At 36.8% G+C, this 17097-nt stretch overlaps 1 protein-coding gene across 1 annotated transcript in view; it reads right to left on the bottom strand.

The window, feature by feature from the left end:
* Positions 1 to 15001, bottom strand: part of LOC134535240 (histone-lysine N-methyltransferase 2D-like) — a 155848-nt gene extending 140847 nt beyond the window's left edge. The window contains 5 exon segments of the mRNA XM_063374310.1: positions 957 to 1181; positions 3352 to 3525; positions 4056 to 4236; positions 14264 to 14480; positions 14875 to 15001. Coding sequence (XP_063230380.1) covers positions 957 to 1181; positions 3352 to 3525; positions 4056 to 4236; positions 14264 to 14471 — 788 coding nt within the window. The 5' untranslated portion in view covers positions 14472 to 14480; positions 14875 to 15001.
* Positions 15002 to 17097: the final 2096 nt, after the last annotated feature.

The raw sequence follows: 17097 nt of genomic DNA, 5'->3' as shown, positions 1-17097 counted from the left end.
AGGAAGAAGGCAGAAGGAAGGAGGATGATGGAAGAAGGATGATGGAAGAAGGATGATGGAAGAAGGAAGAAGGAGGATGAAGGAAGAAGGAAGAAGGTAGAAGGATGGAGGAAGAAGGAAGAAGGAAGAAGGAAGGAGGAAGGAGGATGGAGGGAGAAGGAAGAAGGAAGAAGGACGAAGGAAGGATGATGGAAGAAGGCAGAAGGAAGAAGGAAGAAGGCAGAAGGAAGGAGGAAGAAGGATGATGGAAGAAGGATGATGGAAGAAGGATGATGGAAGAAGGATGATGGAAGAAGGATGATGGAAGATGGAAGAAGGAAGAAGGCAGAAGGAAGGAGGATGATGGAAGAAGGCAGAAGAAAGGAGGATGATGGAAGAAGGATGATGGAAGAAGGATGATGGAAGAAGGATGATGGAAGAAGGAAGAAGGAGGATGAAGGAAGAAGGAAGAAGGAAGAAGGTAGAAGGAAGGAGGATGGAGGAAGAAGGAAGAAGGAAGGAGGATGGAGGTAGAAGGAAGAAGGGAGAAGGAAGAAGGAAGAAGGAAGAAGGACGAAGGACGAAGGAAGGATGATGGAAGAAGGCAGAAGGAAGAAGGCAGAAGGAAGGAGGAAGAAGGATGATGGAAGAAGGATGATGGAAGATGGAAGAAGGAAGAAGGCAGAAGGAAGGAGGATGATGGAAGAAGGATGATGGAAGAAGGATGATGGAAGAAGGATGATGGAAGAAGGATGATGGAAGAAGGAAGGAGGAAGGAGGATGAAGGAAGAAGGAAGGAGGAAGGAGGATGGAGGGAGAAGGAAGAAGGATGAAGGAAGGAGGACGAAGGACGAAGGAAGGATGATGGAAGAAGGCAGAAGGAAGAAGGAAGAAGGCAGAAGGCAGAAGGAAGAAGGAAGAAGGAGGAAGAAGGAAGAAGGGGGAAGGAGGGCCGGGAGGAAGGGAGCCGCCGCTACCTCTTGGAGATGCTCTTCTGGCGCCGGACGGTGACGGCGCGCGGGCTCTTGTCGCCGCCGCTGGGAGTGTCGCTGATGACGGACTCGCCGGAGGGGCTGGCCCCCGGGTCGCCCGCGCGCCCCCGGTCCGGCGTGAAGCCCTCGGCGCACGCCAGCCGCAGGAGCGCGCCCTGGCCCAGCTGCGTGCGCTCCCCCAGGCAGCACAGCGCACACACCTTCCCCGGCCTGTCGGGCACGCCAGCACGGCGCTCACTCGTACAGACCCGAGCCAGAGGCATCAGGCTGTCTCGTCACTTTCTGAACCTACTTCACGACTTTAAAAAAAATTTTTTTACGTGACGTATAATAAATCGATGAACGCCGGCTGTTCGCACGAAAAAGTGTCCCGTTATGTACATTGTCCCATTACGCTGTGTCCCATTACGCTCACCTCATTGTACGCTTGTGCCGCATCTATCTCTCTTCCACTCGATTGGAACAACCATCGATTTGACTTTTTCGAGGCACATTAAACTTTAAACACTCCCATTCGTTTCCTACTTTTCCTATCATCGTCCTATCCTTAACAGAATAACACAGATTGGAAGAAGTTAAATAGCAAACATGTATAAAAGATAAAGCTCAAATAATCTCTTCGTTAAAGAAATAAACATATTTGGATTAACGAGTGCAAATAAAAGTAAATTTATCAATTAAATTGTAGATTTCATTTCACTCCTTATTTGTATCCATACAAAATAGTGATAATTCGATAAAAATTATTCAATTTTATTCATAAAAGTATGCAATCATTTCATCAATGTTTTGTTATGACGTTATTGTTGTTAAACTATCGTCTGTAAACCGACTTTACAGACAACCAATTTTTTTTACATGTTAATTTACCAAAGGTTTATTATTAAATCTATAACCAAAACTAAATACATACAAGCAAATGCAATTGGAAAATTTTCTACAATTCGTAGGAACATCTAGACATTTACAATTAAAAAAAAAAATCATTACCGAGATAATAACTACACTCTGAAGTGAATACAGTGAAATCTCATTACAACATAACAGAAAAAAAAAAAACCTTTTTTAATACTTAATAATGAAAGTACTTTGTACTGATCTGTAACTAAATATAAAACATCTTGTTGGGGCCTAAAATATATATATATATATATATATATATATATATATATATATATATATATATATATATATATATATATATATATATATATATATATATATATATATATATATATATATATATATATATATATATATATATATATATATATTTGTGAGAAATCCTTCATAGTGAAATACATTATAAAGAGGTTTCACTGAAGTCAAAAAAACAAATGTAAGCATGCAAAAGTTTCTCGAGTACTAGCATCATTGCTGCTTCTACGAGGACTTTTACGGACATTCGTAACCTGTACACATTTGGCAGCAGACCGCGCAAATGCAAGTTCATAAATGGTGTGCAAACGCAGATAGCAATTTAAAATTAACTCCGGGAAAAGTTGTAAATGCATGCCACAGCAACGATTTAGGATGTATCAGGGAATCGGAACTGTCAACATAATATTATGTTGTACATTAGTACACAAACTGTGGTTTTAACGAGTTGGATTACATATTTTTTTAACATAAGCTGATATCAGCTTCTTTTCTTCAGAATGTTCCCAAACCCCTAATTAAATGCAACATTTAAAATGATTACTGCTCTTGATTACAGATATGTTACTACTGACATGGAGCAACACTCATCAAAATAAAGGGAACTACCAGAATGATCTCAACAACTAGGCTCCCGCGAACAATCTATTTTTATTTTTTTTTAAATAAATAATGACTTGAATGTACAATTATTCATGACTATCAAAAGATAATTTTTTTACTCAAATTTTAACCTACAATGAAACTTCATTATTTCACACTTCACAGGAGTCCTAGAAAAATTTATTCAAAATACAATAAAATGAAAAAGTGAGAAAATAATATATATCAAACCATGAGATACAAACTGAAATAAAAAAATACAAAATCCGACAATGTATTTTCTTAAAACAGATCAAATATGTTTGAAAATGGTTTTGTTGTTCCGACTGAATAAATATAGAGTATTATAAATTATTCTAAATTATATTCTCAAACTGTTTGTTACATATAAAAACAGTGTGTGTAAAATACTGCAGAAAACAAATCCAAACTTCTCAACAAATACCTTAAAAGCAAACCTTTCCAAAAAAAAAAAATTTTTGTGCAGAGTCCCACTTGGTGTGTGTATTGGTAACGAACAATAAAAAAAATTAAATTCAATTGTAAACGTTGATGGAAAGTGGACGGGCGCAGCGTGCTCACCACTGCTCCGGGAAGAAGGGAATGTGGGCGTGCTCACCACTGCTCCGGGAAGAAGGGCGGCTCCTCCGGGGCGGACAGCTTGTCCTCCGGCGGGAGGCCCGACGGCCCGGCGTCCTCGGGCAGCCGCCCGGGGCTGGGTGACCCCGAGGGAGCGTCCCCCTCCTCCCCCAGCAGCCCCAGCTTCGCGATGCCCCGCACGTAGATGTTACTGCTGCGGCGCCCGCAAACAATCACATCCCTCAACAGTGTCATTTCACGAACAAAAACCAATCACAAAGAGAAAAACAAACAAAAATAGACCTGGTGGTGGTGGATTCTGAAAGCACTAAATTTTGCCAAATTCCGGATCTTTCCACTCGAATAGCCGATATTTTAAATACTATATATTTGATGGTGTTCAAAGGTTGGAAGATTAGAACTGCAAGAACCGCAGTGCAGGGGCGTAGCCAGGGGGGGAGGGGGTTTTAGGGGTTCAAACCCACCCCTTAGCACCAAATCTTTAATTAATTTCTTTTTACCATTATAATATTTAAATTTAAGAATGGAAAACTGCTAACCTAGCACTATTTTACACCTTAAAAACGGGGGAGGACCCCCGGACCCCCCCCCCCCCGCTTTAATACGGGGGGGGGGGGGCATGCTTCTTAACACCCCCCATACACAAATCCTGGCTACGCCACTGACGCAGTGGCCGGAATAATCCGCCACACAAACAAAGCAGGAGCGCGCTGTGTTCCGCACCTCTTCCACTTCATCTTGAGCTCGAGCGACTTCTTGGGGGAGCGCAGGGCGGAGTAGCCCTCGCGCTCCTTCCGGGGCCGGCCGGGCCCGCGACGCATGCCCAGGGGCTTGCCCCCCACGTGGCAGCCGAACTTGTGCTGCGGGGAGAGGTAGCCGTCCTCCGGCGAGCACTGGTAGGAGCCTGCCGCACACACACACAGTCACACACAGTCACTTCCGACGTCCAGCCAACTGGACAGGACGTGTCTTCAACCAACCACTCGATGAACGAACTGAACGAAGGTGAAGGTGGCCTTCTGCCTCGGCCGCCAAAATTAACTTGAGATTTATGATCATGAAAAGCATTTAAGAGCCACTGTACTTTCCAATGGCAGTTTTGTTTCAGACATGAATCTCTTGGATAGTGAAAAATGGGCTCATACAAGTGTTTTAACAGACTTTTTTTTAGCTATGAAAATATCTGGTACACAGTATTGTAAGTAGTAAAGGAATGCATACAGAATCTGCAAAAGGAAATGATAGGGTCACCACTTCAAATCCAACGGAGGACCATCATCAACACAAAAACTATATGCCGGTTCGGTGCCTAGCCCGCAGAAGCAAAGAGGCATGTGTCACCCCCAGCACTTCCACACTCTTGGGTCTTGTGTGCTCAGCCAGTCAAGGGACGTATTCGTGTTGGTGAGGCGGGGTTATAAGAGCAATGCTCGCTGGTGCTTCTACCGCGGTATCACCTCTTAGCACAAGGCTGCATAGTGCACAGTCTTCTCATGATGCATACCACAACTACGAGATTTGAGCAGAAACCTTAACGTTTCATGGTGGAAAAATGAAGATAAAGGTGTAATTTAAGCTCCTTGAATGCTTTCAAGAATCTGTACTGAATATTTAATGCCTATAAATTATTCTGAAAACAAACACTTCATAATTTTTTACTATTATAAAAATACAGTTCGAAAACAAAATCCAAAAACAGAACTACTTATATGCATCACAGTATTCTTAAATGCTTTACTTAAACAGACCCCACTCTGATATCTTGAAGTGTTCAAATTGCGCGGTTTTCCCTGAAGCTCTGCACACCGTATGTGTGCCCGGGTGGGCAGGGCCCTTAACGTCTCACTGGCATCTGGGTTGTTAATAACGACCAGGGGCGATGAAATGGAAAACTGACCAAATGAATGACTGGGGAAAACAGGAGTGCCCTGAAGAAACCTGCCGGCCACGCTTCCCACTTGTCAAAAATCCAGATTTGATTCCGCCAGGAATCCAAGAACCCAGATTACTTTTGTGCCGGTGATCGGACAACTCAACCAAAATGGTCCCAACTGAAGCGAGAACAAGGAATACCTACTACGCAAATAATGGTTTTGAATGAAGTATACAAAGGTTCATGTTAACTGGTGCACGTAAAGATATTCATTACAACAGTTATGTGCTAGAACTTTCATGCAAATTTCAATAAATTAAACTTACATATTTTATTCAAGAATTTTAAAATTAAATAAGACTGTAAAATAATTAATAAGCTATTCATTGTTATTAACACATCTGCCAGCACTCACATCAGCAAGTATGGCCGAATATATGAATTCAAAATAACCAGCGAATCAAAGAATTGCAAAGAAGAGATGTCCTGATTAGCTATTTTCAAAATCTGTTTAAAAAAGAAACACAAGAAAGAAAAAAAACAGACACTAGAATGTGTCTCAAAATTTCACCAAAAATAATTGGTTAATTAATTTATAAGTTGTGTCCCAGAACATGATCACCCTAAATTTTTTTACTGGTAGCTTGATCACATATAGTTGCAGATAAATAAACTATGTATGTAATAGTTATTTTGGATAAGCTAGCATACTAAATTAAGAGATTTATCAATTTATCTTCCTTTCGCACACATACTTCTATCGTTGCCACAGATTTTCAGAGTATAATTTTCCAGGCTGAAATCATATTTTCAAGTGTAATACCTAACTTAAGTGATATATTTCATTATGTCACTCACTTTCACCAGGCATTTCTTCCTGGCCACGAAGACCATGTAGTTACTGGCTGTCTGCTTTTAATGTGTACCGGTAGGCATCTGTCTGTAGCAGGAATTGAACTCACAACATTCATTCTGAATGCACCACCATGCCATTTCTTGGACACCGAAGATAAAGCAGCACGCCTTATTACGAAAACCCGCCCATACTCTGCAAATCTTTTTAAAAGAAAGTACTGCCGTCCTGAATGGTTGTTAAAAATATCAGTAAGCATTGAGCAAGGAAAGACAGAAGAAGAAATAAATTATAAATATGCCTGATGTGGATATAGGTAATAGTTATTTCAAGTAGCAGGATGTTGATATTACTTTCAAGAAAGCAAAAGATCACATTAGACTAGATTAAATACTACTACCAAAATTTTGTTAGGATAATGATAATAGCTACAACTTTTGTATTTAAGAACAGTTTTCATCAAATATTTCTTAAGGTACTGTTTACTAAATTTATACGTGAAATCTTTGAAATATGTTCATGCATAATGATTATTACAAATGAACGTTAAATTTGCAATAAACATTTTTTTCTCAATCTGATTGATTAAAAAAAATTCTGGATAGGATGTATTTTTGAACTACAGCTTACAGGGGTTTGTGTCATGAATTTCCAACGCGCTGAACGGGAAATAAAATAATTTAACAAAATTAATGTTTGTTTTTTATTTTTTGATGTGAATTCGATGAATGTCATACTTGACGGTCTGGTGGCCACACCAGAAAAACAGCGACACCAAATACATGTAATCTGCAGAGGCTATAATTCAGAAACTAAAAAAAAGTAGAAAAATAAATACAATTGCACTATGTAAATCATTACGGCATCTAACAATAAATATAAACCTCATTTTATTGACATAAATAAATAATAATTTACATTCACCGGACACTTGGAGCCTTCTTATAAACCTTTTGTAGGTTATTTTGGTATTCATATGCCTTATTCATAAGTTATCAATATGCAATAAATAAAATAAGATCAGATTTAAAAAAAATGTTTTTATTAATTTCTTAAACTGGTAAATTAAACATATTTTATTATTTCTATGCATTAAGGCTCCCTTATGTAGCATAACATTAATTTTCATAATATTATAATTCTGCACAACATACTTGGCAAACCAATAATGTGCATAACATTTGGTTGGTACAAAAACATTTTTAATCTTTAGTCACCATTTAATATTTTATTGGACTATTGGATATTTTAGATAAGATCAATAAATTTGGGGAATCAACTTTTGAATTTTCATTATTTGATAACTTTTCAATACTTCCAATGCTTTTTAATCCCACATCTTCAACTTGAATTATTGAAATTTTTACACTATTTGAAAGTGGTTCTTTGTTTGTAGAATTTAAAGAATTATTCTATAGAAGTCGTTTTAAATTCTTTTGATTTTTATTTATTTTTTTATTTTTTTATTTTTCAATTATGTTCTAAATGTTGGCTTGTTTTATTCCGCAAATTTCGCAGTAGTTGAAATTATATGATACAATAATTAATGAATCGCATTCAATACAGCATCTTTTGATATTAGATGCTGAGTTGCATCTAAAAATTATTTTATTTTTGCAGTGTTCACAGGAAAAACAAACGTGACACTAAACGACGACAAACTCGGCCCATCTTTTACAACCACTGGCTCAACTGACTCCATATCAGCATCAGAGTCTTTAGATTAGCACATCCACGTACTTTACTGAACAATTTTCTGCATTCCCCGTTGCTTCAGCGAGGCAGACGACTGAGGCTCGCTCTAGTGCGAATATCGCGACTCGTTCGGGGGGCTCGCTCTGCCCCACTGGCTCATTTCTCTCGGCTACTTTTTGCCTCATTCGATACCTACGACACTCCTATGCATTTTTAATTGCTTCTGCTCTGGCAATTTCGCTTGTTTCTTTCTTTTCTCCAAACATGACCTGTTTTCGCTTAGGGATTTTGCAATTAATAGTTCCAAAACCAAAATTAGTAACTTTATAGTTATTCCACTCAACTAGCACCACTCAGTACTCACTAACAAGCAATTTAAGTTTCAATCACGCAAATAGGTCCGTCACTCTTACAGTCACAGCTCTCACTGTCTTCAGTGCGACGCTCCCCACCGACGCTAATTACATCATCACTGCAAATGTTCACCGGGTGAGTCATACGTAATGACCATGAGAAAAGTCTGCTCTACTAAGATATATCTACTTCAACTCTGTACTTTCACAGTTTACAAGTTTTAAGCGGTGTCGAGTCCTCCGCCAAAGTGACACCCAACCCGAGATTAAACACACTCAGTTCCTGTCAAAAATTCATATCAAAAATTTGTAAACTTGGTGGATATTATGTTTGTGTTGCATGTGCATTGTCCAGAGAGATTTTATATATAACTGCTTATTTTTATTAGTTGCTTTGGTACATACTTTGTGGTACACAATAATGTAATATGTATTTGGAAATGCATCCCAATCATCCTTCGCGTCATGTCCTGTGTCACGCTATTGGGATTCCAACATAAAAAAGATTTTTAAAAAATTTCTAGTAAAAAAAAAAAAATATATGTTTTCAGGCTACAGTACGTAGAAACACCATTTATAAATTCTGTAGGTACTGACTGAGAAAATCAACAAATCGTAAGCATTGAGGGTTGGTTGACTTAAAAATTGTTCAGGCAAAAATATTTGATAATGCATAATAGTTTTACGATAACTTTAAAAGGATTTGATATTTTGTCTACTAAGGGAGTTAAGATTTTTTTTTTTACTTCAACCCCTACTTTTTCTTATACTTGAGCTATAAAAAAACTTTCAAACCAAAGATTTTTTCACAACTCTAAGGAAGTATAAATATCCAAACAGATGCAACAATTTTCATTCTAAATGTGTATAGACGATTTTTCAAATTTTTTAAAAAAAATATTTTCTCATAATACGTACTCCCTGGGTCAATTCTGACCATCAAAGAACACCCAAAATTTCCATCCCTATATTATATGTATCAGTCTAGAATTCATTTACGCAAAATAATGGCAGTAAACGTGTACATAAAAAGTGATATATATATATATATAAATGCATATATAAATAAAAGATTTATAGGCCTACCTATAGATTATAACAATTTATACAAATTTTTATGGACAGCTAACTGCCATAAATTCACACAAATAACTCTTTTGACTACCAGGGATGTTTGGAAATTGCTGCTACGCATAAATTTTTTGGGTGGCAAGAAATAGGAACCAAAACAAGCAAATTAGTTTCCACAAAAGGCTAAGCTTTTGTAAGTGTGTACTTATTAAGTGCCAAAAAAAAGTTAATTGATAAAATTAACACTTTATGATTGTTACTTTCAAAAAGGTGGTAGATTATATCAAATATTTGATCCTTACTTATTTAGTCTCCCTTTAAAAATATAAAACTAATTAAATTTCCTTCAATGGGAAAATACAACCAGTTTTTATTTTATTGATAACACAAAAATTTCAGTATCCTCTAGTATAGATAATCTTGGTACCATTTTGAACACAAAATTATTTTTTCACCTTCATGTTAACTTTTCAGTGTCCATTTCCCATAGAACCATAGCATTACTTAATTACATAACTTCATACGCCTTTCTAAATCTTTACTTAGCTTCAGTCAGCTTGAATATAGTTCAGTAATCTGGAATAACATTAACAACTCTCATAGTGAAAAAATTAAATCCATTTAAAATTTTTTTTTTTCTCAAAATAATAAGCCTAAGTCACTACCAAATATCTCATTTAGATTCTCTTTCTAATAGTTGAACTTATTTTTATACTCTCTCTTTATATACAATTTCTATAGTACAAAATTAAATTGACTTGATGTAAGTTTTTGGACATAAGCCATTGCTAAGAACTTTTTCTGTTGAAGAAAAACTAAAAAATAAAAAATATAAAGAAATAAATAAATAAAACCCCAAAAAGACAAAAAACACAAAATTAAGCAAAAAATTGCTGTTGTCAGCAAGGATATAAACACCACAAAATATTCCGTAACAGGAATATGGTCAATAAAACAAAGAAAAACGTACTAAGAGAACGAAAAAAAAAACCACAAATGATGGCGACACAGAAATATTGAACCCAAAAAAATTCAGCACAGCGGTTGAAACGAAACAAAAACCCGACAAAACGAAAAGACGAAACAAACACAATGGTTTTCGAAAACAGAATAGAACGATAAAAAACCCTCACAAATGATGACAGCACAAAAATATTGGACCCAAAATAATTCAGCACAACAGTTGAAAAGAGACAAAAACACGACAAAACGAAAAGATGAAACAATATTTCTGTGTCGTTATCATTTGTGGGTTTTTTTTTTTTTTCGTTCTCTTAGTACATTTTTCTTTGTTTTGTTGACCATATTCCTGTTACGGAATATTTTGTGGTGTTTATATCCTTGCTGACAACAGCAATTTTTTGCTTAATTTTCTGTTTTTTGTCTTTTTGGGGTTTAATTTATTTATTTATATTTTTTTAGTTTTTAGTTTTTCTTCAACAGAAAAAGTTCTTAGCAATGGCGTATGTCCAAAAACTTGCATCAAGTCATGCACTCCCATTGCACAAATCTTTCAAAGATAATACAAAATTAAATTGCAACCATTTACATGACAATACTGGTATTCAGTCCCCCAGTTTAATAGCAGCCTACAATCAATCTATTGTTACGAACGCGAGAGACAGGACCGCAACGCACGGCCACTGACGTCACGCGGCGTCCACTGACGTAAGGCATGCCACGCGTGCCTGGCTGGATTACAGGGGTCCTCGCTACCTCTCCCCCCCCCCCCTCCGCTACCTGCGCACCTTCCCGCCTCGGGCTATTGTCACCTTTGGCGGCCATCGCGAGGAGTGGCGTGGTTAAGCGTCGCTGTTCCGGCTGTTTCGGGCGTCGGGTCGGCCCGGGGTTGACGCGACACATCACAGCCGCTCTCGTCCTTTCGAGAAGGACGCCACAGGTATATAAGCGACAACACTGGCCTCCGCGGGAGTTTTCAGAGTCCGGAGAGTTCCGCGAGTGAAGGGAAGTGCGACATCGGCGAAGAGGGTGAGAGACCCCATCGAGAGTGTCAGGACAGTGAGAGTGCGACTGAGTGGCGCGAGACTGTGTGAGGACAGGCGCGAGGTAAGGGGCGAACCACTGTCGAACCCAGCTCCAGTGAGGAGTGCGAACTGCGGAACTGGACAGACCTTTGAGTGACTTGAGAACTAACATTTTTAAGTGCCAGTGACTGGTGATCGGACATTTTTAAGAAGCCTACAATTATTTGTTAGTAATGTAAATATTAGTAATTAATAAAACTGTACTAAAACTTAATTGGGCTATCCCTTACGAGCCCAATCTCCCACATAATATACTTGTAACACTATATAATGTACTTTGCACTACAAAAATGATTTAATTCATAGATTAATTTATAACTTTGATAAACGTGATGAAAACATTGTACTCTAATTCTATTACAACCTATATTTACTTAAATGCTTTATACCTGGTTCTATTTATGTTACAGCAATATCATTTGGCGAATTGCACATCTATAATTGTTCTTTGATTTTGTTCTTGTCTATGTTCTGTTGTGTTGTGTTGTGGTCTGTACTCGTGTGTGCGCTTGCATGTGGGGCATATCTGCATGGCCGGTTTCCTAGCGTTCATGCGGTGCCTGGCCGCCCAAAGTGCCTGCTTTTGTTATATTTTATTTTCTTTTATGTAACTATATCTTATATTTTATTTTCATTTTGTTGTGTATTTTGTGTATTGATTTTTCTTTCTCTAATTATAATCATTGTATGTATGTTTTTATGTGTATATATGTCATGCCCACCATTCAAGTAACCAAACTATTTGTGGGCATGTTCCAATAAATACAAATAAATAAATAAATTTCCACTTTTTGAAAGCCGACCTGGGCATTTGCATCATAACAGCGGTTTGTAAATTTAACCGAACTATGGTAGAATGTACCTCCCGCTTGATAACAGTCAAACGTAAGCCACTAAGTAGCTTGCCATGCAAATATTAAAAATCTGTAGGATTACAAGAGAGAGAGATTAAAGTTAATAAGTACCAATTTGATTAAACCTATACATTTAAAAATTAAATTCTACTCATTGACTCGCTAATCACAAAATCTCCAAACTAGAAAACCTACAAACTTGAAATGTGGCAGACATGCTTGTGCTACGAGCATCCACTAGAGACTGATTTTACGGAAATCAACTCCCAAGTGTCTGAATGACGGTGGGTCAGTGAATTTTCAAAATTTCATCCAGTTTAATTACGTACATGAGGAGCAGTGTGTTTTCTGTCAGTTTTCCACAGCAAAGCACTGGCACGTCAGCTTGTACAGTTATACACGCTACTATCTAAATTAACATTGGCAACCTAGCACATGGAAGTGGGACAAACTAACTGTATAAGGTTTTGTTAAGGATAATTTTCTAGAGTGCAACTGGTGAAACAATTGTGCTATTATTTAACAAAATGTACATATTATATCTTTGATTTCACCAAATGTAAAAATCCTGATCGCTATTTTTGTTTTCTAATGATACCTAATACTTTAAAATTGTGCCAAAAGTTAATTAAGTTAAGTTTGGTCAGAAACATTTCAAATACTGTCAAATTGTGTGAAAGGTTTGCTGGGTTAGCACCATTTTAAATACTATAAAACTGTACAAGGGCTGGATAGGTTAGGTTACGGTTACATCAACAATATTCACGTTTACTATTAGCAAAGAATTTGAAAGCACAGTTTTTCTGGGCCATCTGATTGGCTGCAGGTCACGTGATTGACGGACGGATGAGACGGATGATTGTGAGTCCAGGTTTAGGTTAGCTACATTTTAAATACTTCACTATTGTGTGGAACATCGGTTAGGTTAAGTTAGAGACACTCAAAATACTGCTACATTGCGTGTAAAGTTGATTAGGTTAGCTACATTAAAAATATGGTAAAATAGGGGGGGACTATTCCAACTATCTTATGCTACATGTAATGTTCCTAACCTAAAAAAAACCAAAACTGTGAACTACTTGAAGTTTCACTAAGCTCCATCAATACTGATCAGAAATCATGTGAGGAAGTAAAAAAATACATATTCTGTTTTTATATATAAGAAAAGTTACTCTGCTACAAAACTTCCATACTTTAATACTGCGAAGTAGTGTTACACTTTCAGCCGTAGGGGAACACAAGGAGACACGAAAATACTGCAGGTGGATGGGTGTGTCCTCTGCTCCTCAAATAAAACCATTTGAAAACTAAAAAAATATAAATAAATAATTAAAAGAATTTGTAACTAATCAACCAGCATTAGCTGCAACCATGAACCTCATTTATTTTTATCTTGTTTATAGGTAAATCCCTAAACTCTGCAATTACCACATTATTCTCATTAAAAAAATTTGGTGCGTGTACTATGTAAGTAGTACAAACATTAGAAGTTATACTTGATTGGTGTGATAAAAACTAATCTTTTAATTTTTCTTATTAATAATTATTAGAAATAAAATAATAAAATGACTGGAGTGATGTTATAAATACCATTGGTATCGTATAAATTCAATCCGATTAAAAAATTTAAATAAATACTCAATATTCAATATTAATATAAACAAGTCTATAAAGTTAATTATTTTAATTTAGCAAAATAACCAGGATGGATTTAAAAATACTGAATATCAATAAATAAGCTGAATTTAAAAATCTAATTTATTAATTCTAATTATTTATTAAATAATGATCTAATTTAAAAACACAAATAATACAGGGACATAAATAAACTTGAAAAAAGTTAATAAACACAATGTCTATCAGAAACATTCACAATAAAAAATTGTTCTTAATTATACGAACCAAGTATTCAATGCCAATCACTAAGAATAAGCTTTTAAAGTGCATAGGTATATAATTTTTATTTGTATGTTCTTCCTGCGATAATCTTGTTGCATTGTGCACGCGCATCATTAAACATAACGTGCCTAAAAAAGTTATACCTTCAAAAATAACATTTGTAAAAAAAAAACACATTTTGCTTCGTCAGCTTAACTGTAAAATAGTTACAGAAACTGTTGAACTCACCTACTGCGACAACACACACACACACACACGAGGGAGGGGGGCGAAGCGCCGGACACGCACCTAGCACCAGCGCCGAGGCGGAGTCCTCCGGGTGCTCCAGGGACAGGCCGGCGGGCGAGGGGGGCTCGGGGCTGGGCGAGGACCTGGCGTCCGCCCCTTCGTCGTCGTCGTCCCCGGAGCCGTCCTCCAGGTCCATCTCGTCGTCTCCCTCGGCCTCCCCGGGCGAGCCCCCCTTGAAGCACGCGTGCTCGTCTCGGCCTCCGTCCATGCTCGCTACCTGCGGCCGTCACACGCGTCCCTGGGGCGTCCCGGTGCGTCCCGGTGCCAACAACACGCGCCCTCGTCACCGAACAACAATGTACAAAACAATTGTGTCATTTCCTGTGCCTGCTACAACTCCCATCAGCTTCTGCTCCGACTCCACACGAAACTGGAATTTTCCAACGGTTACCACGTTGCACAAGAATTTTAATTCATTCCATAATAACTAGAGATGATAACTACAATTACAGAAACAGCATTTCCCCCAAAAACATTTCCCCACATTTGCGAGCAAAATTATTTTCCTCCCGTCAATAACCACCATTAAAATAATGGTGTTTTTTTAAGTGTCCATTACGGTCTTACCTTCGATCACATAACCGGAGATGAAGGAAAAAGCTGTTACTTACCTACTAAAACTCTAGATACCTATTTTAGTCATGATAAACAACAATTATTTAATAATAAACACCGGTAAACTTTAACAACATTATAGCAAAATTTATACAGCGCAAAGTACATACTCATTGACACTACAGTTCGCCTAGATATCTAACAGCATTTTCTTCAAGTTCATATTTTTCCCGCTAGATAGCGGCTCTACGGTACTGCTCTCTAGTGTAAAATGATAGTAAATACTTAATAATTTGTGTTGAAATTGTTTAGAATAGACGACGTTAGATAACTTTATCAATAGAGTGCAGTATAAATATCTGGTGGCAATATCTGTGCACCTCAGAATTTTTTATGCGTTCAAAGTGTATTTTGTAAGATTTCCGCTCTTGTGAGAAAAAATAGATCGTAAATAAAATCGTAAAAAAAACTTATTATTTATTTGTAAATATAAGAGCATATAACGTCTTAAATTTTATTGGTATATTTTTTAATTGGGGCCAAACGTAAGTCTTATGTTAACATTATTTTTAATCATTTTAAAATCGATTACCCAAATCTTCGTTACCTAATGGAGTCTAAAAAACTCAATTTCTAAATATGATGACGTCACGTTACTGCTAATAAATAATTTTATCTATTAAGGAAGATCTTTTTATGGAAATTATAGACATTTTTGCATTAGATAATGTCAAGTATTTTAAGCTCTGTCTTTTCGTGATGTCAACTTTAAAAAGAGTGCACAGGTAACAGAAATAAAAATGTATTATTTTTCTAATCTGTGTTTATAGATATTGTATATTTACTCAAATAAGTTCCGTGGCAATCAAACACGATTCCTTGAAAAAAGCTTTATTGTTATTATTATTTGTACGGCCATTCGAAGACGTTGGTACGTTACATACATTTTGGTCGTTCTCTTTCGTAACTTATAATTAATTTCTCTTAACCGTCAAGACAGACGTTCGGAGCGTAGAGATTACAAATCACTTGACACGTTGTATAAAACCTCTTGAAACAATATTTAAAACAAGGGTTTTTTTTTTGTTTTTTTTTTTTTAAATTACGATTCCGTTGAGGATAAATTTTGCGTTAAATGGGGCAGCTCATAAAACAATTTAACACTATTGATTTTTACGTTATTTTATAAGTGTAGATTATACAACCTAACACGTATATTTGTATAATTTTATTATAAAATAAATATTTTAAGTAAAAGCAGTGTATTCGGCCGTTCCTTGCAAACTGTCCATTTCCTTGCTGGGGAATTTAAGCTTTACTTCCGCAGGGATAGTATGTTTTGCATCCGTGTATGCAAAATATTTAATATTTTTTTTTTTCATTTCAGAGATTAAGTTAGCGTTTTATTTCACGGTATATAAATTAATAATAGTGTTCAAGGTTTAATGACCTAACAAACGATTTTAAAAAAAATTTAATTGTGTTATATTTTTTAATTAAAAATTATTTGATGAAGTAAAGAAAATAAGCCTACTTTTACTGTTGTATTAACAAAACCTACACATATTCAAGGGCCAATAAAAAAAAATATTATACCAATATACACATTTAAAATTAGGTAATTAGGACATATGTGACATGCATTTTTCTGGGGTGTTTTTAGTGAACCATTGAAACTTGTCTATGCCGTAACGTGTTCAGTCTCTTAGTAGATATAGTATGATTATGTTTATATATTATATTCGCCGTATATGTGTCGGCCTATCCTGCGCCCGGGATAAGCAGCCTCCCCTCCACCTCCATTGAAATCTTCTCCCTCTCCTTTACCACTGACGTCACGCCCTCCAGATGTGGGGAGCAATGTATCTATCCGTTTGAATGTAGGACAAATACTTGTCCGTTTCCTGTAAAAACCTAATTTTATTGTATGTGTTTAGGGTTGCTAAAGCACAATGCTTTCTTGAGGAATAGTCTATGACTTGTTTGGTGCCAGAATAGAGCTACACTTCTGGGACAATTTTACATCCGTCACTGTTGTATAAAGCTAGTATTCTGTGATAATTTAATCATTAAATTAAGAAAATCGCATTTGCTGAACACTTTTACTGACTGAATCGTCTTTTCACGTATGCTAAATGTGACCTGTCTCAGTGGTGACGCACGTCCTAGATTCCTCCGTGGACTCAGAGGACTGTGTGACGTGCTGTCACTTCACCTTCAAACTGCGGAAGGCAACGGCATTCCACTACTGCGTCATCTCATTTAGTTCTGCCGCAACA

The sequence above is a fragment of the Bacillus rossius genome, chromosome 8 (genome assembly GCF_032445375.1).
Source record: "Bacillus rossius redtenbacheri isolate Brsri chromosome 8, Brsri_v3, whole genome shotgun sequence".
Classification (NCBI taxonomy): Eukaryota; Metazoa; Arthropoda; class Insecta; order Phasmatodea; family Bacillidae; genus Bacillus; species Bacillus rossius.
The sequence above is the reverse complement of the archived record's forward strand: the minus strand, read 5'-3'. Positions and strand labels throughout refer to the sequence as shown.